This window comes from Alternaria metachromatica (assembly GCF_023757995.1).
Source record: "Alternaria metachromatica strain BMP 0045 chromosome Unknown scaffold_33, whole genome shotgun sequence".
NCBI lineage: Eukaryota > Fungi > Ascomycota > Dothideomycetes > Pleosporales > Pleosporaceae > Alternaria > Alternaria metachromatica.
The window spans coordinates 56839-80162 of NW_026055524.1; the positions used below are offsets into that span (position 1 = coordinate 56839).

The following is a 23324-nucleotide window of genomic DNA, read 5'->3' on the forward strand; positions in this document are numbered from 1 at the left end:
CCAGGGTGTTGAATTTCCTTCTTGAACGAGGTGCTAAGAGGATGCGTCGGTGGACGGAACCTAAGACACCAAGCGCGCTTCGAACGGAAGATATACCAAACGGTTGGGTCTGTGCCCCACAGCGCGTGATCGCCTGGCACGAGCGGGGAACCTTCACCCATCTTCCGTGAGGAGACAACGTTTTGAGTACACACCCGTAACGTTCTGGATTGCAAACTTTCTTTTCAAGCGACCAAGACGCACCTCTTTTCGCGTGTAAACCGTCGCGATTGCATGAGGAGGAGAGGAGTGCGTTGTAACATGTCTCGTGGGCTTGCGAATCCTGGGCTGGGTTCATGCAGGGCAGAGTGGAGGAGTGCGGGGAAGCGCTGCGCGGTCGTGTTCAATTCGGCAGAACACAAACACGAGAAAGGGAAACGCGGCCCAAAGGTACCGCCTTATTGTACCACTATGTCTCGCAAATCGTGGCACTTGTGGTGCTCACTCACACTGCATTCTGGCCTTCTTTCAGCTGCTAGCCGTGCCTTCTTTCGGAACAACTTTGGAAATCGCCAACAGATGCGGGTTCCCAGCTTCACCCTTTGCTCGTTTTCATTCGAGACAGCATGAGTCCTTCTCTGAACTGTCTCGCTGGCCGTAGGGCGCTTGCCCTTCGCCCGCTGCGGGGCAGCTTACTTGCTACTCTGCAGCAGTGTGCGGTCACCTCTGGTCTGAAAGCAACACCTCTGCTGGAACGTGGTGATCGCTCTTCAAAACATACTTTGGCTACAACAAGTCTTCGGGGACTTAGCCGCCCGCACCCGCCCGCGCTGTCCCTGCAGCACCATGTCTCGCAGGTTACCGCTGTCGCGCGGTATGCATCCGGGCAGGCATCGGATCCGCACGACGAGGAGCTACCCAGCACCCCGCCGTTCACCGCAGGTCCTTATTCCAACCTCACTATTGGAGTACCCAAGGAAAGCTATCCTGGCGAACGAAGGGTCGCAATTACGCCACAGGTATAGTCTCCTCTCGCATTCGCTGTCTTTGAGACACATACTTACTTGATAACATTAATCTGCAGAACGTGAAACTTTTACTCAAGAAAGGCTTCTCGCGCATTCTCATCGAGCGTGGAGCTGGCAGTGCTGCGCAGTTTACGGATGAAGCGTTTGAGCAAGCTGGCGCGCAGACAGTCGACCGCAGGAATGTCTTCTCAGAGAGTGATATCCTGCTCAAGGTCCGGGCCCTTAGCATCGATGGAAAAGACAGCGAAGTGGATGCTATTCGAGAGGGCGCCACAGTCATCTCAATGCTCTACCCGATGCAGAACAAGCCGACCGTTGATCGAATTGCTTCCCGCAAGGCCACTGCATTCGCAATGGACATGATCCCGCGTATCTCACGAGCGCAAGTTTTCGATGCACTGTCGTCAATGGCGAACATTGCTGGTTACAAAGCCGTCCTGGAAGCTTCCAATACCTTTGGTCGCTTCTTGACTGGTCAAGTGACTGCTGCTGGAAAGGTGATCGTCACTTCATCCAGTTTAGACCCCTGCTAAACGTTGCTAGATCCCTCCTTGCAAGGTCCTCGTAATCGGTGCCGGGGTTGCTGGACTCAGCGCAATTGCTACGGTAAGTGCTGTACTTCCCTGGATTCATGCAGTCTCACTAAAGTCGGCGCCAGGCTCGACGTATGGGTGCCATTGTTCGTGGTTTCGACACTAGGTCTGCAGCACGTGAGCAGGTTCAATCCTTAGGTGCTGAATTCATCGAAGTCGACATCGCCGAAGACGGCTCCGGAGCTGGTGGCTATGCCAAAGTCATGTCCAAGGAATTCATCGAGGCCGAGATGAAGCTCTTTTATGATCAGTGCCGAGAAGTTGATATCGTGATTACCACTGCCCTGATCCCAGGCAAGCCTGCACCGAAGTTAATCACGAAGGCCATGCTCGGCGCGATGAAACCCGGCTCTGTAATCGTGGACCTAGCGGCCGAAGCTGGTGGTAACTGTGAAGCTACGGAGCCGGGAAAATTGGTGGACTACAAAGGAGTGTCCGTTATAGGTATATTTCCGTGATTTCCTGAGGTGATCCAATACTGACCGCAACTGCAGGATACACTGATCTTCCGTCCCGTCTACCAACCCAGTCGTCAACTCTGTATTCCAACAACGTTACCAAGTTCCTGCTATCACTGACCCCAAAGGACAAAAAGGAGAAGTACTATGATGTCGATCTTACTGACGAAGTTACCCGCGGAGCCATTGTCACCTACAATGGCAAGGTCCTTCCACCAGCTCCACGTCCGGCCCCTCCACCAGTTCAAGCTAAGCCCGCACCTTCGCCTGCCGACCAAGTCGCCAACGCTGTTGCCCTCACACCGTGGCAGACCCAGTCGCGACAGGTAGCTAGCGTGACGGCTGGCATGACTGCTGCTCTCACTCTGGGCAAATTCACGGGCCCCCTGTTCATGGGTAATTTGTTCACTTTTTCGCTCGCCAGTCTGATCGGATACCGAGGGTAAAGTAGCCGCCACGTATAGCTTTCAAAATATTTTGCTAACTTCTTACTAGTATGTATCTCTCGAACTACGCTTTGGCTGTTCTAAGATATCTTACTGTTCATGCTAATAACTTATAGTGGTCTGGGGCGTTGCACCTGCCTTGCACTCTCCGCTTATGAGCGTAACGAACGCCATCTCTGGTATCATCGGTGTTGGTGGCCTGTACGCTATGGGTGGCGGCTATCTGCCCGAGACCATCCCGCAAACCCTCGGAGCTTTGTCGGTTCTATTGGCCTTCGTTAACATCTCAGGTGGTTTCGTTATATCCAAGCGTATGCTTGATATGTTCAGACGACCTACTGATCCCAAAGAGTATCCCTGGCTTTATGCAGTACCCGCAGCTCTGTTTGGTGGCGGTTTCATCGCAGCAGCTTCAACTGGCATGGCAGGTCTGGTTCAAGCAGGCTACCTTGTCAGTAGTGTTCTCTGCGTGACCTCGTTGTCGGGACTTGCGTCGCAGACAACAGGTAAGTCACGACTGTACGAAACGTATGTGAGACGTTTACTGACTTCGTACCACTATGCAGCTCGTCGCGGCAATTTCTTGGGTATACTTGGTGTTTTCTCGGGTTTTCTCGCATCCCTGGCTGCCGTCGGCTTTTCTTCTGATGTTCTCACCCAGTTCGCTGGTCTCGCTACGGTGGGTACTGTTGCTGGATTGATGATCGGACGAAGGATCACGCCTACGTCGCTGCCCCAGACAGTCGCAGCACTGCATTCGGTCGTCGGTCTCGCTGCTGTACTCACGAGTATCGGTAGCGTTCTGGGCCACTCTGGTGATATCTCAACCCTCCACATGGTTTCCGCCTACCTTGGTGTTCTCATCGGTGGTGTCACCTTCACCGGGTCGATTGTTGCCTTCCTCAAGCTAGCCGCAAAGATGAGCTCGAAACCTCTGGCGCTGCCTGGCCGGCATCTTATCAACAGCACGTTGCTCGGGGCTAACGTAGCAACCATGGGTGCCTTCTTAACCTACGCACCAGGCGCACCTCTTATCGGCGCAGCGTGTCTCGTTGGGAACGCAGCTCTGTCCTTTGTCAAAGGCTACACGACCACTGCTGCCATTGGCGGGGCAGATATGCCAGTTGTTATCACCGTACTCAACGCATATTCCGGGTTCGCATTAGTAGCCGAGGGTTTCATGCTGGATAACCCACTCCTAACAAGTGTCGGTAAGTCCTGGCTGTACGACATGCATGTGAGACATATACTGACTTCACACCTCTTTCTCTGCAGGTGCCCTCATCGGGGTATCAGGCTCAATTCTCTCATATATCATGTGCGTTGCCATGAACCGAAGCCTCACCAACGTGCTCTTTGGCGGTATAGCTCCCACAGTTCAATCCCAGACCAAGGTCGAGGGCGAAATAACGAAGACCACGTCCGAAGAAACAGCCGAAGCTCTCGTCAACGCAGAAAACGTCATCATTGTAGTCGGTTACGGCATGGCCGTATCAAAAGCGCAGTACGCACTCGCCGACTTTGTCAAAAGCCTGCGTGCGAAAGGCATCAACGTGCGCTTTGCCATTCACCCAGTCGCAGGCCGCATGCCAGGGCAATGCAACGTGCTCCTCGCCGAAGCATCCGTTCCCTACGACATTGTCCTCGAGATGGACGAGATTAACGACGACTTCCCGGATACAGATGTCACCCTCGTTATCGGAGCAAACGACACCGTTAATCCCATCGCGCTGGAACCTGGTAGTGCCATTGCGGGTATGCCGGTGCTGCATGCGTGGAAGAGCAAGCAGGTTGTCATTATGAAGAGGGGTATGGCGAGTGGATACGCCGATGTACCCAATCCGATGTTCTTCATGGAGAATACGAAGATGTTGTTTGGCGATGCTAATGAAAGCTGCAACGGTAAGTCATCTCTTGGGCTGATTGATGTTCAGGATTTTGCTAACAAGACGTTAGCTATCAAACGTGCACTAGAGGAGAAGATTAAGGGGCTGTAGATAGAGTTCGCATGGAGGATTGAAGTACTTGCATTATCATTCGTGATCCATAGATGGTGCTTTCCAAGAGAGTGCTTGCACAGTACATAGTAGCAGAGATAGTCTTTCGCGAAATTACGCTCGTTCAAAGCAGCGTGTTCTTCTTTGCGTCTGCAGGATTCCAATAGTTCGCATCCAGACCCACGACGAGAATTCGATGAAGAGCGGGGCACACACCCCTGTCAGCCACGCGCTGCAACGCGTCCAACGGCAGAGCGCGACCCATGCCGATGACGTAAATCAGGATCCATGTACCACGCATCCAACCTTGGAAGTCTATGAAACCTGCAAAGCGCAGTTCTTGTGGTAATAACGACTTGTGAAGCTTCCCAGGTCCTTCTCTAAAGCACACGCGCGCATCCAAACAGACTTGACACCAAAGATCCAATAACAGCAGCAACAATGTCCCTTCCCCTCCTCTTCACGATCCCGCCCTCGAACCGCCATGAATTCCTGCTCCTCGACACGTCCTCCAAGATCACGTTGAAGTCGCTCAACGCGCAGATCACATCTACAATCTCTTCGAGCCCCAACTGCGCCGAATGTACGTCGCACAACGCTTCACAGATAGCCTGGAGATATCGCTAACATCTGAAACCACAGTCATGGCGAAGCACAAGGCCGCCGACGGCCCCAAAGAGACGATCCAAGAGTTCAGAATACACTGGGATACCAAGACGCGGGATGGCAAGATCTGGCCCGAGTACACTGTCGTGACGGATGAGAACTTCCCAGCGATATTGGAGTTGTTGAAGGCGAACCCCGTCATGGGTGTGTTGGAGATAAAGCTCGGTAGCTCAGAGTAGAACAGGCTAGAATAAGACACAAAATCACAGAGTAATTCATGACGATGAGACAAAGACACTACAGTTGTTTGAGAACCTTGTTTTCGTATACATTAGGATGCGACGACGGGAGCATTGCTCTAGCCTAGTCGTGGTTCGTTACACCCGGAGTATATATACTACATAAGAAAAGCTTCGATACATATAGCGTCGAAGTAATGTGAAAGGAGAGTGCGCCAACAGGTAGTCCGGCGTCGAAAGCCAAGTGGAGGGTATCCGTAAATAGCCGATGAAAACGCCAATGTATAAAAAAAAATGCCGCTGGTATGCCATACCCATTGGGCTCATGCAACATGTGATGAATGCGCCGTGTTTGTAAAAGAAAATCAAGTGAGCAGTACGCCGCCGCCGAGATCGAGAGTTATGCGATCCTCGCGTCACTTTGGTGACTTATCTGTGGGCTCAGTGATCATCTGTTGCCAATGCACCAGATCCCGACTCAAGAAGTCCATCATCTGGGTAGTGCTCAAGTTCTTGAACTTCGCCAGGTCTGTATCCTCGTCCTTCTGCTGCTCTTGGGCCGGCTCGGCGTTTGCCGGTTGGACTGCCGGAGCGAGGCTTCCATGTTTCTCCCCTGTAGCCATCTCGACCTGTCGTTGAGCTATGTAGCTCTGCATAGCTCCCGCTGGCCTTCGTATATCGTTCCAGGAGAGTTTCTGCAGCCGCCAATTCTTCGTCTTCGTAGGTTTTTGTCCGGCTGTGCCATCGCTGCTGTCATGCCCATTGCTCGCTCCGTTTGTCATGTTCGTTTGCGGAGACTGTGCGATGTCGTTCTTGGGTGAAGTGCCGTTGGTCGCGGGCATGGTGTCTCTTGAGTACTGATTCCGCCCAAGTCGACCACGAGCCTTCTGTGGTGGACGTCCACCTCTCCGTGGGGCAGGCGCAGGCTTAGGTTCTGCGACGGGGGTATCGGGGATTGTAGCTTCGGTCGCTATTGGAGCCATAACGGGCTCTTCGATGGTAGGGGCAGGTGTGGGCTCGGGTTCCTCTGTATCTAGCGACTGTCAGCCAAAGCCTTACTCCACTAAGCACAATTCATACCGTCTCCCTTTCTTCGCTCTGCACGGCCTTTCCGTCGATTCGCGGCTTCGTTTCGGTGACTTTCGCGCTCCTTCTCGCGTTGTTCTTTTTCGCGTTGACTCTTTGCTGCAGCACCGCGAGGTTTTTGCTTCGGAGCAGATGCTTTTGTACTATCGTCCTCCGATTCTATCACTGGCGAATTGCTAGGGGAGCGAGAGCCGGTCCGTTGTCGTTTGATCTCTGGCTTTGTCCTGTAAATTGTCAGCTACATGTTCCTAGCGGCACATGGAGCAGCAAGCAAGACTCACTCTTCGCTGTCGTCGCGACTCCGCTTCTTTCGATTGCCGTTCTCTGAAACTGTACCGCCCTCATGCTTGCTTTCTTCGAGTACCTTGCGGAGCACCTCGTCTTCGTCGTAGGCAGCTCGACTGTTCATGGTCGACCGACGCTTGCCAAAGGAATCCACACTCGCCCTATTGTTGCGATCCTTGTCCTTGCCTGGGTGTCCATCTGACTCCTTGGAAACAGAAGATTTGCGGTTCTTGCCGTGCTGTTGGTCGTAGACGGGGAGGTATCGGGAGTACTTTTGACTACAATGGCAAACTCGTTAGCTCTCCGTAAATAGTAAAGCAGTGGTCGCGCAATGGAGAAAGTCTAGGGCTTGAGACCAAAGGCAGAGAAACTCGTAGCGGGGTACAGAGCTCAAATGAAAGCGCAGATAAAGACAAGCACGTACCCTTTAGGACTTGTTGTGACCTTGTGGAGGTCCTTCCTGCACTCCTCGCAGAAATACTCGTCTGGACTGGCAGCTTCGTCCATGATGCCTACACAGCCTCCGTGTTGCCAGACCTTGCAGACGTCGCACTGAATGAACAGTCCGCCAAGTTCATCGGCTTGCACATCTGGGTCCGCGAGAGCAGACATGGACTTGGGAGTGTCAGATGGCGGGCCCGGGTACTCCTGGTAGCCACACACGCATCTGGTAACCTCATCCTCCTCTGCGATGTCGTCTTCGAGCTCATCGTCGAGCTTCGCCGACTCGTCCTCGTCATTGTCGTGCTCGCGTGTTCGTCGGCGTGTCAGAGGCGGCTCGGGCTGCACGCCGTGAGGCGGTTCTTCGGGCTCTTCCGAGGAGAGCGAGTGTGGGGTCGACGACTTTGGCGGCGATGTCTGTTTGGGATTGACTCTGGATGCACGATCGGTACGCGCTGATGAGACGGAGGATGAGGAGTTGCTGTGCGTTGCGACGCTGGGTGGGGGCTGGGTGGTGCGAGCCCGCGATGACCGTCGCGGCGACATTGTTCCTGTAGCTGTCGCTATCGGCAAATGCAATAGCTGAGCAGTGTATGAGCGAGGGCGATGCTGGCGAGCTGGGTGGTGTCGGATGCGCTTGGGAGGGTGGCCGGCCGAACGAGGTCAGAGGCGGGAGGAAGGACTAGAAGGACGCGGTAGTGGACCGTGACGTGACGGAAGCGATGCAAGTCAATGGCAGAGGCGTCGCTATCGCGCAATGACGACGCTCTCGTCGGCGACAGTGGTGTCTGCTGGAGCGCAACGGTGACGCTGCAGGTGCGGAGACAGCGGGCCAAAAGCTCCACGAGCTTCAGAGCGCGGCAAGGGAATGGATGGACGACTGGAAAAGAATGCCGAGGTGCGACAGGAACATGATCTGGCTTGGAGCGGGCGTCTGGGGAGCTGGACCGGGACAATGCTGTGGGAGTGACCGAGCTGCCAGGACTCGATTTTACTCCTCACGCTCTAGCGGGCGGAACGCGAAATGGAACCCATTGCCCAGGTGGACCGACACGCCAACCGTAATCCCCGTCACGTGACGTGGGCTCATCCGACCCTTGCACCCTTAGCAGCATGGCGGATCCGTGCGCGTAGAGGCTGTCGACGACTTTGGGTGCGTACAAGGGAGCGAGATGAAATATCTGCGACTTTGTTCTGGGTACGTCGAGCGCTTTGGGGAGAATATCGGTGAGGGGCACAAGGTGCTGGCTGGCAGGTTTCGATTCAGAAGTTGCCCAGCGATCCGCAGCCGATGAGGCAGTCGCGCTAGCTCGCTTCGCGCGAGGGGTCCCACTGCTTGCCTGCATTGCCACTGGCCCTTGATTCACGCGAAACACATCATTACCGCTCGAGCGCCAGCCCCATCACGGGCGAAGCAATGTGAGCGTGAGGCGATGAGTGCATCTTGAAAAAGAATGTTGTGGAGAAACGTAGTTACGACAAGTTCTGCTCGGCTCGCTCACCAGAACGCCTTACTGAAGGGAGAAACTGCGCACATCGATGCTACATATTCATATTTGCTCCTTGTTGTCCTATTGTAGATTCCAGGCCTCTTCAGCATTCTCACTCTATGCGTTGAAAACACAAGAGGAGCGGATCAGTCAAGCTCGGGAACAGCACATCAACACTCTTGAAAGGGTATTAAACTTCATTCGCTAATTATACAAAAATTGTTCTGTCCACAGAAAGCCTTAGGCCTTGCCCTCGATAATCTCCTTGTGTGTACCTGGAACAGGTGCACCGTTGGTCTTGTTCTTCTCCTCATACTTCGCGCTAATGCCAGTCATGCCGTTAGCAACCTTGTTGTCCTTGGACTTGGCCATGCCATTGTGAGTTCCGTTGAATCGCAGGTTGGCGATACCGGGGTAGCCCTGGACACCAGTAGCCTTCTCCAGACGCGACGCGATATCCTCAGACACTTCCCTGAAGATGGCGATCTGACGCTTGATGATCTCTTTGTTGGACACAGTCGACATGTGGCCAGAGATGTTGTTGACCCAGCGGTCCTTGGCAGCATCGTCGAAGACCTTCTCCCACAATGTGCGTGGTGCGTTGAAGTCCTCTGGGCGGATCTCGGACAAGAAGGTGATCGCCTCGCCGGTGAAGTTTCCGTGGAGCTTGTCAAGGTCGACAGTGCGCTCCTTGAAGCTGATGGGCTGAATGCTGCTGAGATAGTTGGGCCTCGATCCCTGGTTGTAGAATGCCATGTTACCATCTCGCTGGAAGTTGCCCATGCGGTATGCGACACGTGGAGAGTTGACCGGCAGTTGTTGGTAGTTAGCGCCAATGCGGTGGCGGTGGGTGTCGGGGTAGGAGAACAGGCGGGACTGTAGGAGGGGATCCGCACTGGGCTCGATACCTGGAACCAAGTGTGCGGGGTTGAACGCGACTTGCTCGACCTCGGCGAAGTAGTTCTGCACGTTCTCGTTCAAGAAGAACTCGCCAACCTTGCGGAGCGGGAACTGGCTCTGGGGCCAGACGTGTGTCATGTCGAACACATTGATCTTCTGCTTCTCCCAGACCTCCTCGGCCTCCTTGGCTGTCATGGTCTGGAACATGACGTCCCAGCCAGGGAAATCACCCTTCTCGATGGACTGGTAAAGGTCCTTGGTCGAGTAGTCAGGGCCGTAGTTGAAGGAGTCTTCTTGTGTGATGAAAGCAGTGCCCTGCTTGCTCTTGAAGTGCAACTGCAGACGAAGTCAGTATATGTCTTACATGCACTTCCTACAGTCAGAACTTACCTGGCAGTATACCCAGTCACCGTTCTTGTTCTGAAGCTTGTGTGTGTGGCCGTGGTATCCATGCATCTTGCGGTAACCGTCGGGAATACCTCGGTCACCAAAGAGGATCATGAACTGATGCGCAGACTCTGGGTTTTGCGAGGCAAAGTCCCAGAAGGCAGTAGCATCATCCGCGTGGGTAAGGTGGGTTGCGGGATCGCGCTTTTGAGTATGCTGTCCTGGATGTTAGCGTCTGTTTTGTGCCTGCCTATCACGATGAACTTACGATGAAGTGAGGGAACTTGGCGGGATCCCTAATGAAGAAGACAGGAGTGTTGTTCGCAACTACATCCCAGTTGCCTTCGTCGGTGCGGAACTTGACACTGAAACCCCTAGGGTCACGGGCGCAATCGTGCGAGCCAGACTCGCCACCAACCGTTGAGAATCGAACGGTGACGGGGCAAGACTTCCCTTGCTTGAAGATATCTGCCATGCACAGATCCTCGAGTGACTCTGTAGTTGTGTAGGTACCATGGGCACCAGCACCCTTGGCGTGAACAACTCGCTCTGGGATGCGCTCACGGTCGAAATGTGATAGAAGGTCGACGAGGTGGTGGTCTTGGAGCAGCAGAGGGCCGTTCTCGCCTACTCTTTGGCTCTCGTATGGATGAGGGTATGGAACACCGTTGGATGTGGTGTAGATGACATCCTCGGATGAGGCGTTGCGGTCGTCGGCATAGCTGCGGAACTGGTCGCCGTTCTTCGAGCCAGTGGGAGCATGCTGAGTGCTGCCATTCTGGTTGTCGTTGGTCGCGCTTGGAGCCATGATTGTGATTTCTTGGGTATTGGTATGCGAAGAAATGTATTTGTGTGATTAAGCTTTCGTCAGAGGCGCCGAAGAATCTTCTTATATGGGATACTGATAACGCCTCCAGCCGCTTCGCATAATTCCCATGTTGAAAACGCATCATCATCGGACTAGCTAGGCGTAGTACGCTCCATGACGCTTAGAGGGTGTCAGTCTAGGCCTACATGCCAACCGGTGCGGGTTAGGTTAGAGCACCCGTTGCTTGATAGCAAATCGGGAGAAGTGCGACGTCAAAGGTGGTGGCGACCTCGAGGGCGGTGACAATGCGTCAACAGTGATTGGCCCATCTCACTGCTATGATGTGCTTCGTTCTATCTCTTCGCGATCTACCGATGTAGATGTAAGCGGCATCCAGACGCAAGCCATTACCAATGGGAAGGTATCAGTAACAAAGCGCGCGAACTGTGACGCGTTGTGGAGTTGAGAGCCAATGGAATTTCCTGTTGCTGTTCGGCCCTTTTATCGCGGAATGACATCACTGACACCAACACCCGTGCACGTGGGTCGCGTTTCCCATGCCAATACTGGGGAATATCGGCAATCGAATTGCGGAACCTTAACGTGTATTTTGAAATGCACGTGTATTTCTGACGAGGCGAGGTAGTGTTCTTTATCAAGTCGCCACTATGGTCACTACCCAGATGAGCCTCATTTGCGCACGGAAGCGGTCACCGGGGCGATCTGCCACACTTGGGCACAATGCGCCCACAGACCCGCATCGCAGCGCGCAACAACCGCTGTCGCCCGAACCTACTCAGAGTGTTATGCGAACGCATCCGACAAGTTCGTGGTGACGTAAATGCTTCCTGGTCCTTTCATATCCTTTGACTTCACAATGATCTCACCTTGTCGCAGTATCGAGCAAAGTTCTTGTCAAAACCTTCTCGGTCGGTCCTTCGTCGTTCGCTGGACACTTCCGTATGAGAAAAACTCCCGCGCACCTGTCTTTTTGGGATAGGTGCCATGCGAAATAAAGAAGAACACCCGTTTCAGCTACAGTCTGCTGACTTCTTTGGAGAATGCCATGCCGCTACCCCACAGTTCTCCAGCGCTCGGCTGTTCTCGTTCCACGAGTATGCACCTCCGGTATTAAACACTATCGATAAGCCTCGTCATCCTGGTCCATCTGGGGCTACGGCTAATATATCTCCCAACTTCCATTGGTGCAGTTGACGAGTTTCATATCAGAACGCTTCTTTTGCACCCATCAGTGCCGGAGGCTAGGTGATTTTCTTCCTGCGCTTTACCCTTCTGTCCATGTGGTCATGAGTTGTTTGAGTTCTGAGCGCCCAGAGGGCGGTGTTGCAAATGCGTATATACAGCAGCGGTGCGGCAGGGACGTGGTCTCATCTACGACTTCTTACATTACCGCAATAACCGCACAGTCCAAGTAAGCCTCGAGAGATACCTGCAGCGCGAGCTTTTACGTGGTATCCTTGCAACTGTCAAATACTACCGAGATGTTTGTAACGCCTGTCATCGTTAGTAGCCATGTGTGAGTGTTTATGTTGACGTTCAATGTCGCAATTGCTTACTTGTCTAGCTTGGATCCTTCTGCTATATATGGCTCCAAGCGAGGCAGCGTAGTTCGCAGTGAGCTTTCGCAAAGACACAGTATAGCTTCTTCCGACGGATCCTTTGGCAATCTTCATCGAACATCTTCGACGAGTTCCAACGCCTCCGTTTCGACTGCAGCGTCTTCCACTCCTTCAATCAACAACCAAAATCGCCGGCCTAAGCATCGCAAGACCATTTCGAACAGCTCAATAGCCCGACTCTTCTTACAGAGGAACAAGCCCCAAGAAGTTTCCCCAAAGCAAGCCGAAGCATTGCCCACTTCATCTCCCGTAACGCCTACTCCAGCTTCACCTATGGCCGTTGCTACCTCAACTTCACCACCTTCTGCGGATTGGCAGTGCTCTGATCTAGTGGTGCGATCTAAGCAGGATGTCTACCACGTCGATAGGTCAATCATGTGCTATCATTCGCGGTGGTTTTCGAAAGTCTGCGCAGTTGTCATGTCACCAGTATGTTCAGTCAATTCACTAGTCTCGATCGCGCTGACACAAGCAGAAATCACCGAAAGGCATCATTGATCTAAGCGCTGACAACCCAGCAGCCGTCGCCGCCATGATGCAGTACTGCTACCAACTGGATTACACGGATCAATTAACTGGCTCAGACCTTGACGTACCCGAGGAGGTCACTCTGCGCTCTCATGTTGACGTATACATGCTTGCAGAGCGATACGGGATAGCCGGCTTGAAGGCACTCGCACTCCAGAAATTCGAGGACCTCGCGGCAATTGTTTTGGTAGTCGATGGCCAGGAAGAGCAGTTACTGCATGCAATTCGCGCTATCTACGCACCTGAGCGAACGGCCAATGCAGAGAGTCTCAAGAGCGTGGCGATTAAGCTCTGCGCTGACCATGTGCAAGCTTTCATACATGGTACGGGTAGAACCATGGCGCTTGTATACGAGTCAATGGATGAGCTACCGGACTTCAGAGCGGACCTGTTCGACGAGATGGCAACGCGCTGGAAATAGTGTACGACCGGTAGCGACTCTCTCAGTAACAGTGAAAGAAGCCGAGCCAGTATCCCGCTTTCGACAGCTAGGCAAGCGCGCTACCAGTGTTGACTAGCTCCGATATTACGTGGGCCTACACTTTTCACTTCTCACTCGGAGATACGTCCACTGTGCTCAATTCACTGGCCCAAACAATAGAGTGTAAGAATTCGACAAACGCTCACATTCACCACCGAACCGGGGTGATTACTATCAAATCTCTCACTCACGACGACGCGGTCACCTCGTTTCTCACGCACTCCACTTTCCATGGGTGTATAAATACCGAAAATCTCTTCGGAGAGGATCTCCATCCTACCTATCCTCCACAGGCGACTCGATTTAGCGACAGTCAATATTAACAGCACGTCGACATGAACCAGCAAGATCGCAAACGTGCTTTCGGCAATGCTTTCCAAGGTGCCTCAAATCTCTCGAGTCATCCGCATCGCAAGGCCCTCCGCAGTGTCATCGCCTCGTCTCCTGCTTCGACACCACAAATCTTCTACGCGCCTACATTCTCGTTCGGTTCCGACAAAGAGAACGAGGCACTATATCTGCCGGCCCAGGACAAGTTTGCCAAGCCCTTCGATGGCTACCGACATCGTCTTCAGCTTCCTCCACGTACCTCATCTCTTCGTGGTCTATCGGAGCTGCCTGTCGCCGGCCATGGCTTTGAACAAACCTATATCACCGCCCACATGGATATAGATGAAGGCTCGAGTTCACCACTGAATCAGGTATTGGGTGCTTATTCCAACGAGCCCGGCCCCATCGTCTTCGAGGACCCAGTCGGAGGCGTGGGTCCGCTGACTCCGAGTGCGCTTCACTTCCAGACTCTTTCGCTGCTAGACCCGCCTCGCAGGTATCGGCCAGATCTGACGTCGCAGTCCGCTGTCGATGTCAATGCGGCCCGTACCAGTGTCTTCACCATGCAGTCGAGCGATCTTCAGTAGTAAGCAACCACCATATACAAAGCATGTGAGAACAAACAATACTAACACAACGAAGCTGTTTCTCCGAGATCCAGAAGGACGACGTCATAATCTCTTTCGACAAAGGCAAGCAAGTCATGAAGCTCAACAGGTACCTCTTGTGTACAGAGTCTCGTTTCTTCGCACCGATGCTCGACGGTCCATCCATTGTACGTTCCCGATCTGTACTCAGCATGTTCTAGATTGCTAACAAGCACAAAGGAAGGTCAAACACGCTGCATCCGCGTCCGCGACGACTTCCCCTACGCCATCGCAGCCATGATCCAGTACATTCAAGACGGCATCTACATCTTCAACCCCAACATGCGCCTGGAATACGAGAACATCACCCTTCTGGACCTCCACGTGCACGCGTACGTTGTCGGAAACAAGTACGACGTCGCCAAGCTATGCGACCACGCTATTGGAGAGTACATCAACATCGTCGGAATGGTTCTCAGCATGGGCCTACCCTCTGGCGAAGACCCAACGGACTTCTCTCATAATCCCGAGTTTGATCACAAGCACATCGATGCCGACCCTGTCTCATCGGTTCTCAACTCTTTCCTTGATTCTCTGGTTCTCGTCTGGCGCAACACTATAGATGGGAACGATATGTTGCGCCAGGCTATTCTCGAGCTGCTGAAGCCTCATATAAACCAACTCATGCGCTTGAAGTTCTTCCAGACGCTGATGATGGACTTGACGGGCTTTGGTAGTGATCTCATTGGTAGCCTAGCGGAGGATGGGTTCGACGTTCAGACTTGGCCTGCGATGGGCGGCGTGCAGCAGAGGGCGAGGGTTAAGTTTGATACCGCCATCTAAATGGTATCACGCGGTGACAGTGGCGAGTTGTAGCCGAGGATGGCTCAATACACGCGGCATGAGGTCTAGCAGGTACCTAGATAGCTTTATAGCGATCAGGAATGGGAAACATGATGAACACTGGCGCTGTAGAAACACCTAAAACACCGAGTACAATATCCAATCACTCCACAACCCTCCTACTGTTTCCTTCCATCCGCCTCGTATGCCTCCCCGCCAAAACAGTCTGCCACTCCGGACTAACTAACATCTCCGGCTCCTCCCAAACCCCGACACCAATCCCCCGAGACCTCGCCCCGACCGGCTCGAACGGCCCATGTCCATCCCACTACTCATACCTCCACTTGTTCGACTTGAACGACCCATGCTAGTGCCAGTGGTCATGCCACTGTGTCTGCCGCTCTGTCCCATACTTGTTCCGATCGTACCAGGACCGGCCACACTGCCGTTCCGTCGACTGTATTTTGTTCCCGTTCCACCGGTACTGTGTCTGCTGGGGGGATGATCGACGTAGGATGTTCCTCTGCCGTCGAAGCGGCGGGGGCGTGAGGGTGCGCAACCCATGGTTTGCTTGTGTTCGCGGGTGTGGGCGATCGTTGGAGTATCAGGGTAGGGTTATGAGGATCCAAAACCGAAAGCGATTCGGTAGCGCCTTTTGATAGGAAGTTTCTTAGAGGTTGTATCAGTGCTGAGTTGTGAGTTCGCGTCCTTGGTTTAAATTTGCTAATTAAAGTATGGGACAGGCTTGAGATCGAACTGGTCTTTGGGAAGATGAAAAGGCGGATGGTATTTTCATTTCGCGAGTGTGCTACGAATACCGTGGAATTCTTATAGATGTAGGGAATATATCCTCCCATGTTTGTACCTTTGTCTACTGGCCCATCGACGTCAGAGCCAGTGCCCGTTCACCATATGACATACGCCATGAACTGGATTTCAAGACACATGATCCTTAGGTCGTTGCACTCCGCAGATTGCAGCCCCTCTTGCTTGTGTTTGTGGCATAGTCTGTGGCTTGCCTGGGAAACCGTGAGGCTTGGCGCGTTGGAAGTGTGGCTCAAGCGTGCTGTAATTGGCTTGCACGGGCCGAGTGTGGCTCGTGAGTGTGGCGCCAATATACGCGACGCGTGTCCCTCTCTCGCGATACCGACATCTGGTGTTGAAATCTTAAACCTGTTCAAAAAAGCTTGGGGCATTAGTTTTGCTCCAACACATTCAGATTCCGGAGGATTCCTCGGCAAAGTAACAGAAAATGTCCAAAGGTTGAGACTCAATATTGGGATAGCAGAAAAGCCTCCTGTCGAACAGATTCGATACTCATGATATTAGATCTACAGTATGTAAGACCCTCCCACATACCCATGCTGTCGTCGCTGTAAGGCTAGGCGCGGAATGGTAACGAGAGGGTCAGTCAATCTTCGCGATCCGAGTGAGCTCGATCGACCATGGAGCGCAGGACGAGATCTCAAAGAAGATGGCGTGTCAAATGAAGGTTCATATCTTTATGAACTTCGTGTGTGATCCAGTGGCTACAATTGGACCTGGCTTGCCATCGACGAGCTTCCATATGGTCGCTGTGGTGAAGGCGAGGGTTCCGCCAACCTTTCCTGCCCTGCCCTCGATTTCAATGGTGTCACCATCTTTAGCCCCGCTCAGATACGAGATGTGAATGTCTGTCGACACTCCTGCCTTGCTCCGGTTATCCCAAGCTGCGATAGCGATGCCACCAACCCAGTCTATCAGTGTCGCGGAGACGGAGCCATGGATGCTTCCGTGCGTGTTCACGTGGTTCTTGGTAAGCGGCAGCTGGGCGCGCACGACGCCTTTGGAGGCATAGGTCAGCTTGATATCGTCGAGCAGGAACTGGTAGATGGGACTGCTAGGCTTGCGGCCCTCCCAGAACTGCTGGACATGAGCGAGGATGTCGGGGTCGTTGGCTGCGTCGCTGGACATGGCTGGTGCGGATGCGGGAGATGTGACGCGTGGAAGTGTGAAGATCAGAATGACGGGGCAGTTGAAAATAGCGAGGCAACGCGCGGCGGGGTCGGCGATACTATTCAGCGGCCGCCCTGCGATCAACAAGCGGCAGCTGTGAAACGGCCAGTACGCCAGTGTCAGCGGCCGGGGACGCCACATAGCCAGTCTGTCGCACCGGACCATGCTTCACTGCAGGCCACGACTTCCTCACGTACTGCAGACCCCAATGCTCGCCTACACACAGCCACCATGAGCGATCCCATAGCACCACCCCCGAGCCCGCCCACCTCCTCACTCTCCGACCATCATGACTCGCTCGGCGATAGCACCGCCGTGACGCCGGAGGCCCCAAAGGCAGAGGCAGGCGCGCCTCCATTCGACCTCAAGGCCCTCACTGATCGCACCTTACACTTCTTGGCGACGGCTAGCAATGAGACGCTCGGCGCCTGTCTCGCAGGCCTCGGTGCAGGCACATATCTCATACTCGGCCGCGTCGGGCTGGTCCTCATAGGCGTTGTAGGCGGCGTCGTCCTCCACGCGACGTGGGAGGGGCACTATGGCGACAGCAAGGAGACACAGGGAAAGAGCGCCGACGCGCGGAAGCGAGAGCTGGCCGTCGACATCGCCCAGCGCGTGCTCGACTGGCGGAACGACAAGACACCAGACAAGGGCAAGTCCGGAGACGACGGCTACGACTTCAATGTGCAGCTGTACTCCGGCAAGACGCTCGACTACTCAGACTTCAAGCCCGAGACTGCCGCTGCGCTGACGGAGTTGACGGATGCAGTCATTCGTGACTATGTCAAGTATGTCCTCCGCGCAGTGCCTAGATACTGTTCTAATACAACGCAGGTGGTGGTACTCACCCCTACTGCCTTCCGAAGACACTTTCCCGAACTCGTGCCGCCAGACTCTGACCGCCTTCGTGCTTTCCATATCTGCACACCTCTCCCGAAAGCGACCAGCCGACAATTTCCTTGACTTTGTGACGCGCTCATCCTCCTTTATGATCATACTGCTGCAAGAGATCGCTGCTGCAATCCAAGCGTCTCCCGGTGATGTGCCCACCGAAGCGGTCGATATATATCTCAAGATGAAGCGGGATAGCACTCTAGCAAACATCCTCGACCCAGACTACCAGATGAAGCAGTTCAGTGTGGCTGCTGAGGACATTCTCCAGAACTATCTGGAACCAAAGACCTGTAAGCAACTCCCATATACAATTTATACGCGTACGCTAACCGCATCTCTCCTAGACAACTGCGTGCCGGCACGGTTATTCCTGCATCAAATCCTCGCGAAGCTTATACTCGAGATGATCGTCGTGAGCTGCTCCAAGCCAGAGTGGATCAACGGGTGGATTGTATATCTTCTGGAAGAGGGCGAGCCCGAGCTTCTCAATGCTATTGACGCAGGCGTCGAGGGCTCGTCTGAACACTTACAAGGTGTCAATGAGAACGCGGAGAGCGAGTTAGGTGGTGCAGGAACGGCAACCCCCGCTGAAAAGAGGGAACACAAGCGTGTTATGAGCAAGGCGCAAGAAGCTATGGACGATGCGATGCGAGAAGCGCAGCTCCTGAGCCAGATGATTGCCGAGGAAGACGCAAAGCGACTGAAGGAGCAACAAAAACAAAGCGCGTCTACATCGACCCTGAACGACGACCAGTCCGAGAGCACCACCCAGGGCATAGTTACTCCCTCGTCTTCCGAGGGCGAAGCGCACGGCGATGTTGAGCACTCAGACTTAGGCATTTCAGGGCTCTCCGGCCGGTCGTTCTCAGAGACAACACCAGCTTCACCGCCAAGGAGTTCGGAAGACCCACCAGCTCAGGAGGTCAAGAAGGCTTTCACAAGCTTCGATCAGCTTGTAATGCCCCAACCGCCTACTGCGCTTATGGACAACGCACCCACGGAACGACCACCACCGTTAACCTTGCACAACAGCACAATGTCCATTTTTGATGACAGCATGCCTGGAGAAAAGGGCACTATCAAGGCCAAGCCCACAGCAGAGTATCTGATTCAGATCGAGCCAAAGTCCAACCATCACACCGGGTGGATGACAGCACGCAAGTACGCCGAGTTCGAGACATTACACGAAGTCATACGTCGGATAGCAGCTATCACCGGAACTTCTGGCTTCAACGAAGCACATGCTACACTGCCACCGTGGAAAGGTCACACCAAGGCGTCTTTGCGTGGAGAGCTGGAGCGCTACCTCAACGATGCTGTCAAGTACCAACCACTTGCTGAAAGTGAAGGGATGAAGCGCTTCTTAGACAAGGAATTGGGTTCAGGAAAGACGCCTGGTGGTGGCTTTCCAGGGATTGGATGGGCTGGCCAGACCTTCGACTCAGTGGGTAAAGGGATGATGGGCGTACTTTCAAAAGCACCCAAAGAAGTTGCTGGCGGTGGCAAAGCTCTTTTCGGTGGAGTTACAGGCGTACTAGGCAGCGTAGCATCACCACTGGGAGGAAAGAAGAACCGCGAATCGATCAGCAACGCCGCCACTCCGAACGCATCCGGAAGTCCTCTGAGCCGTACATCGTCCAACACGGCGCCAATCCAAACACGACAAAGTAGAGCCGAGTCGACGGTCTCCGAACTACCCACGCATATACGATCGCCGAGCACGTTATCGCTAGTGACCAAACGCACATCAATGGACTCTGTGCGCGATCCTCACTCACCCGTCATCGACCAGCAGCCAGGACGCGAGGCGCCTATGGAACGTCGTCCATCGTACAACCCTGACGGGGACGGCAAGCGTTCGGGGAGGTCTTCCAGATATGGCTCCCGAAGTAACAGTCGCGCACCAAGCATGCGCGAGAAGATCGAAGATCTCAGCCCCATGATGGGAGGTGATCAACTAATCAATCTACCGCCAATGCCTAGCGAGATCTCCGACGACTATAGCACTATGCGCAATCAACCAGAACCCATCCCACCTCAGAAACCTTCGCGGCCATCAACAGACTCCGTGCCCTCACTACCCCGTCGACCCTCGGCCACATCGCTAACCTCATCTCCGGCCAAACCCTTGTCGAGGCCACGCGCAGCAACCACCCACACGCCACTATCCGAGCCCGAAACCACCGTCCTCATCGAGCTCTTCTTCGCCGTCATAAACGAACTCTACACCCTCTCCTCCGCCTGGACACTCCGTCGCACCCTCCTCAACGCCGCAAAGTCCTTCCTTCTGCGCCCAGGTAACCCACAACTCTCCTCCATCACATCGCTCCTTCAGACCACCGTTCTCGACGGCAATGCTTCCGACGCCGGATTAGCGTATCATATCAGAAAGATCCGCGAAAACGGTCTGCCAACCGAAGAAGAACTCAAAGGATGGCCAAAAGAGATGAGCGATGAAGAGAAAGAGAAGTTGAGGGTCAAAGCGAGGAAGTTGCTTGTGGAAAATGGTATGCCGCAAGCGCTTACGAGTGTCATGGGTCAGGCTGCTAGTGGAGAGGCGTTGGGTAAGGTATTTGATTGTCTGCAGGAGCCTAGGGTTGCGAGGGGGGTTATGTTTGGTTTGGCATTACAAGGATTAAGGGCTATCACGCAGTAATGCTATATGTAATGGTGTTTAGGCGTTGGAAGAGATGGGGGTTGGTTTCATGTTGTATTAACTATTGAGTGCCTGCTTGTACGCTGCCGATTATGATATTGACACCGGAGGGCCGGCAGTGTGTCATCTCCGTAGCGAGTTCAGAGAGCACCAACTTCTTCGTCTACAGCACCCTCGCCTTCATTAGCTTCTTCCTCATTCGCGCCGATCTTGTCGGTGGCGTCGCTGTTGATGATCGCTCTTCATCTTCGATGCCTAAAGTATCTTCGTCATCAGAACGCCCACGGCCAGGTCGCTATGAGCTGCCACCATGGCCTGCATTTCCGCCTTGTGCATTAGGACCATATTGTCAGAAATGGTATCGATAACTATCGACCTCAAGCCGGTGTCCTCGGGAAGGGTCGAAGAAAAGACATGATCGATGGCGAGGGCGAAAGATTCCACGTTCCAAAACCCATTGCGAGCGCCCTTAAAGGACTTTATTGCCAGCTCTTTGAGGCCGATGACATCGTACTTGTCAGCGATCGCATACATCTTCGAGTGCTTGAGAAGCTGGCGTGGTCCTCCAATACGCCCAACTAAGCAGCATTCGTCGCAGATGAAGGCCTTGCAAGCCAAATCGCAATTATCGGGGCCACAGTAATGATGGGGACACAATGTCCATTTGTCACATTTCTCTGTGCAAGTATGTGGGAAATCATACGTATATGGGTCTCCCATGCCATCCCAGCCCTCAGACCGGTGAATTTCGATGTTGGAGGGCGTGATCGGGCTCGTTTGCTCATTCCTCGGGGTTGTAGAGGAGTCGTCTTGGTACTCACCCGTGTAAAGGTATTCGATGAGAGAGGCGATTACGTTCGGTTCGTCCTCTGGGAGATCAATGACATCTGTCTGCGCTTCCTGCTTGTCGTCAGACCCAGTTCTTTCCAGACCTCGGGAATCAACCTTGCATACCTTGCCACCAAACTTAAGAGCTCCAGCGAAGAAGGCTACTTGCTTGCACACGACGATCTTGTGAACTCTGTGGATGTCGGCTCCGCATTTGATGGTGAGGTCTGTGTATTCGCCGGAAGTGAAACAGCTGTGGTAGTGGTCAGCTTTAGAATTTACACACGAGCTTGAGGAACTTGCCTTTGGACCGCATCCACAATCTGAATGCGCGGATTCTCTGCCATTTTCGCGTATCGCGGCGCTGGGCGCTGTGGTTCGAGATGTGTTGAGTGCACAAGCAAGACGCTCGATTTGCAGGTGGTGAGCTACTGGAGCGGACTCACTCTTTGGGTCTCGCTTAGGTAGATCATTCCGACGTGAAGGTGAAAGTGAAGGTGAGGCGCGAGCGCAGACCACAACACATCGGTATCCTCCTGGGTCTCCAACAACGAAGCGCAGTCATACATTCCAGCCACGTAGTTTGCAAAGACAAGTTTCGATATGCTAGACAGCGGTGATGGCTACGACCAATATAATCAAAAAATGTGCTGCGCTTGCCGCATACAAGACTGAGAACATCGCAATCATGTGAGACTGGTACCTATATATTCTGCAGCGCGTCCCTCAGATGGTGTCAGTTTCTAGATACAGTGTTCGTGATCCAGACGTGAGAGCCGGTAACGTACATCTCGATGCTGTCTAGTAGTTACGTTGCTTGACTTTGGAAAGGGTAAGACCCATTGTGAGCGAACTTAGCGATATAATATCACGTGTTCAGATTGGCAGCTGCTGTGTAAGCAGTATGCGGAGAAGAAAGCCGGGCTAAGAATGCAGGGCAAGATGGGGTGCGCAGGGGCTGTGCTGATCAAGGGAAGGCGCCGAAGGCAGGCACTGAAGTAGCGTTTTCCGCGAACTTCGGGTAGACATGTAGGGTTAGCGCAAAATTGTAAATGCTGCAAAAGCGATTGGATATCGGAAAGTGCTCGACTACTTCACGGCACCACAAGTTTGTGCACCCCGGTAACCAGCCGAAGTTTACCCGGCTACCTCAAGACTTTGGTTAGGCCCTGCGTGATACAGACCAGAAACGCTTTGTATGGCTGGAGCAATCACTGAGCCATGTTTGGAGAGCATGGTGGAGTCGGAACTTCGACCACATCTGAACCACGGTACTGAAATCCCATTAAATCTACGCATTTGCCCATTAGTATATAACGCCCTGCTTCTGCACTCCCTCTTAGCTTTCTTACCACCACAAAAACATCTTACATCCAAAGCCAAAACATCTCAAGGATACCACAAACCATCCACTACTACCAACTCAAAACCAAACAACATACCAACCAAAAACCTCCCCACCACAACCAACGAGATGCATTTCAACACCATCATCATCTCCCTCCTCATCACCCTGGGGCTCAGCCTCCCCATGTTCCCCAGCCCCCGCCCATACATCCCAAGCGGCATGGGGACCCTGCCCCTCATCACCACCAGCGACTTCGTTGTCGCGCGGGCAAACGACAACGATGCCGATGACGAAGTTGTCATCCCCGAGAAATGGAGGCACACTCACGGCAAACTGTTTGAAGAGACAAAGGCAGAGAAGGTGGTGGTTCAGAAGAGGGATTTGGGGGACTGCAAGGAGGGTATGTGGGGTTGTTAGGGGTTGAGGCTATTGGAAGCCGGGGATGTCAGGG

General features: G+C 53.5%; 9 protein-coding genes across 9 annotated transcripts; 5 read left to right on the plus strand and 4 right to left on the minus strand.

The window, feature by feature from the left end:
* Positions 1-825: 825 nt before the first annotated feature.
* On the plus strand, positions 826-4501 carry J4E83_009465 (uncharacterized protein; the record flags this gene model as incomplete). The annotated part of the gene is made up of 10 exons (XM_049336351.1): positions 826-853; positions 922-998; positions 1064-1504; positions 1551-1613; positions 1666-2044; positions 2095-2454; positions 2621-3010; positions 3071-3715; positions 3780-4406; positions 4461-4501. The coding sequence occupies 10 exons, from the start codon at positions 826-828 to the stop codon at positions 4499-4501; spliced, it is 3051 nt and encodes a 1016-aa protein (XP_049184450.1).
* A 441-nt stretch (positions 4502-4942) lies between these two features.
* Positions 4943-5346, plus strand: J4E83_009466 (uncharacterized protein; the record flags this gene model as incomplete). Its single annotated transcript, XM_049336352.1, has 2 exons — positions 4943-5084; positions 5144-5346. The coding sequence occupies 2 exons, from the start codon at positions 4943-4945 to the stop codon at positions 5344-5346; spliced, it is 345 nt and encodes a 114-aa protein (XP_049184451.1).
* Positions 5347-5762: 416 nt separating this feature from the next.
* J4E83_009467 (uncharacterized protein) lies at positions 5763-7704 on the minus strand (the record flags this gene model as incomplete). Its single annotated transcript, XM_049336353.1, has 4 exons — positions 5763-6379; positions 6427-6656; positions 6714-6995; positions 7142-7704. 4 exons carry the CDS (start codon positions 7702-7704, stop codon positions 5763-5765), a joined length of 1692 nt encoding a protein of 563 aa, XP_049184452.1.
* Positions 7705-8888: 1184 nt separating this feature from the next.
* J4E83_009468 (uncharacterized protein) lies at positions 8889-10743 on the minus strand (the record flags this gene model as incomplete). Its single annotated transcript, XM_049336354.1, has 3 exons — positions 8889-9884; positions 9939-10151; positions 10204-10743. The coding sequence occupies 3 exons, from the start codon at positions 10741-10743 to the stop codon at positions 8889-8891; spliced, it is 1749 nt and encodes a 582-aa protein (XP_049184453.1).
* A 2060-nt stretch (positions 10744-12803) lies between these two features.
* J4E83_009469 (uncharacterized protein) lies at positions 12804-13332 on the plus strand (the record flags this gene model as incomplete). Its single annotated transcript, XM_049336355.1, has 2 exons — positions 12804-12812; positions 12859-13332. The coding sequence occupies 2 exons, from the start codon at positions 12804-12806 to the stop codon at positions 13330-13332; spliced, it is 483 nt and encodes a 160-aa protein (XP_049184454.1).
* Positions 13333-13727: 395 nt separating this feature from the next.
* On the plus strand, positions 13728-15152 carry J4E83_009470 (uncharacterized protein; the record flags this gene model as incomplete). Its single annotated transcript, XM_049336356.1, has 3 exons — positions 13728-14308; positions 14365-14497; positions 14550-15152. 3 exons carry the CDS (start codon positions 13728-13730, stop codon positions 15150-15152), a joined length of 1317 nt encoding a protein of 438 aa, XP_049184455.1.
* A 1494-nt stretch (positions 15153-16646) lies between these two features.
* J4E83_009471 (uncharacterized protein) lies at positions 16647-17105 on the minus strand (the record flags this gene model as incomplete). The annotated part of the gene is made up of 1 exon (XM_049336357.1): positions 16647-17105. The coding sequence occupies one exon, from the start codon at positions 17103-17105 to the stop codon at positions 16647-16649; it is 459 nt and encodes a 152-aa protein (XP_049184456.1).
* Positions 17106-17378: 273 nt separating this feature from the next.
* Positions 17379-20697, plus strand: J4E83_009472 (uncharacterized protein; the record flags this gene model as incomplete). The annotated part of the gene is made up of 3 exons (XM_049336358.1): positions 17379-17935; positions 17982-18331; positions 18386-20697. 3 exons carry the CDS (start codon positions 17379-17381, stop codon positions 20695-20697), a joined length of 3219 nt encoding a protein of 1072 aa, XP_049184457.1.
* Positions 20698-20952: 255 nt separating this feature from the next.
* J4E83_009473 (uncharacterized protein) lies at positions 20953-21872 on the minus strand (the record flags this gene model as incomplete). The annotated part of the gene is made up of 2 exons (XM_049336359.1): positions 20953-21778; positions 21808-21872. 2 exons carry the CDS (start codon positions 21870-21872, stop codon positions 20953-20955), a joined length of 891 nt encoding a protein of 296 aa, XP_049184458.1.
* Positions 21873-23324: the final 1452 nt, after the last annotated feature.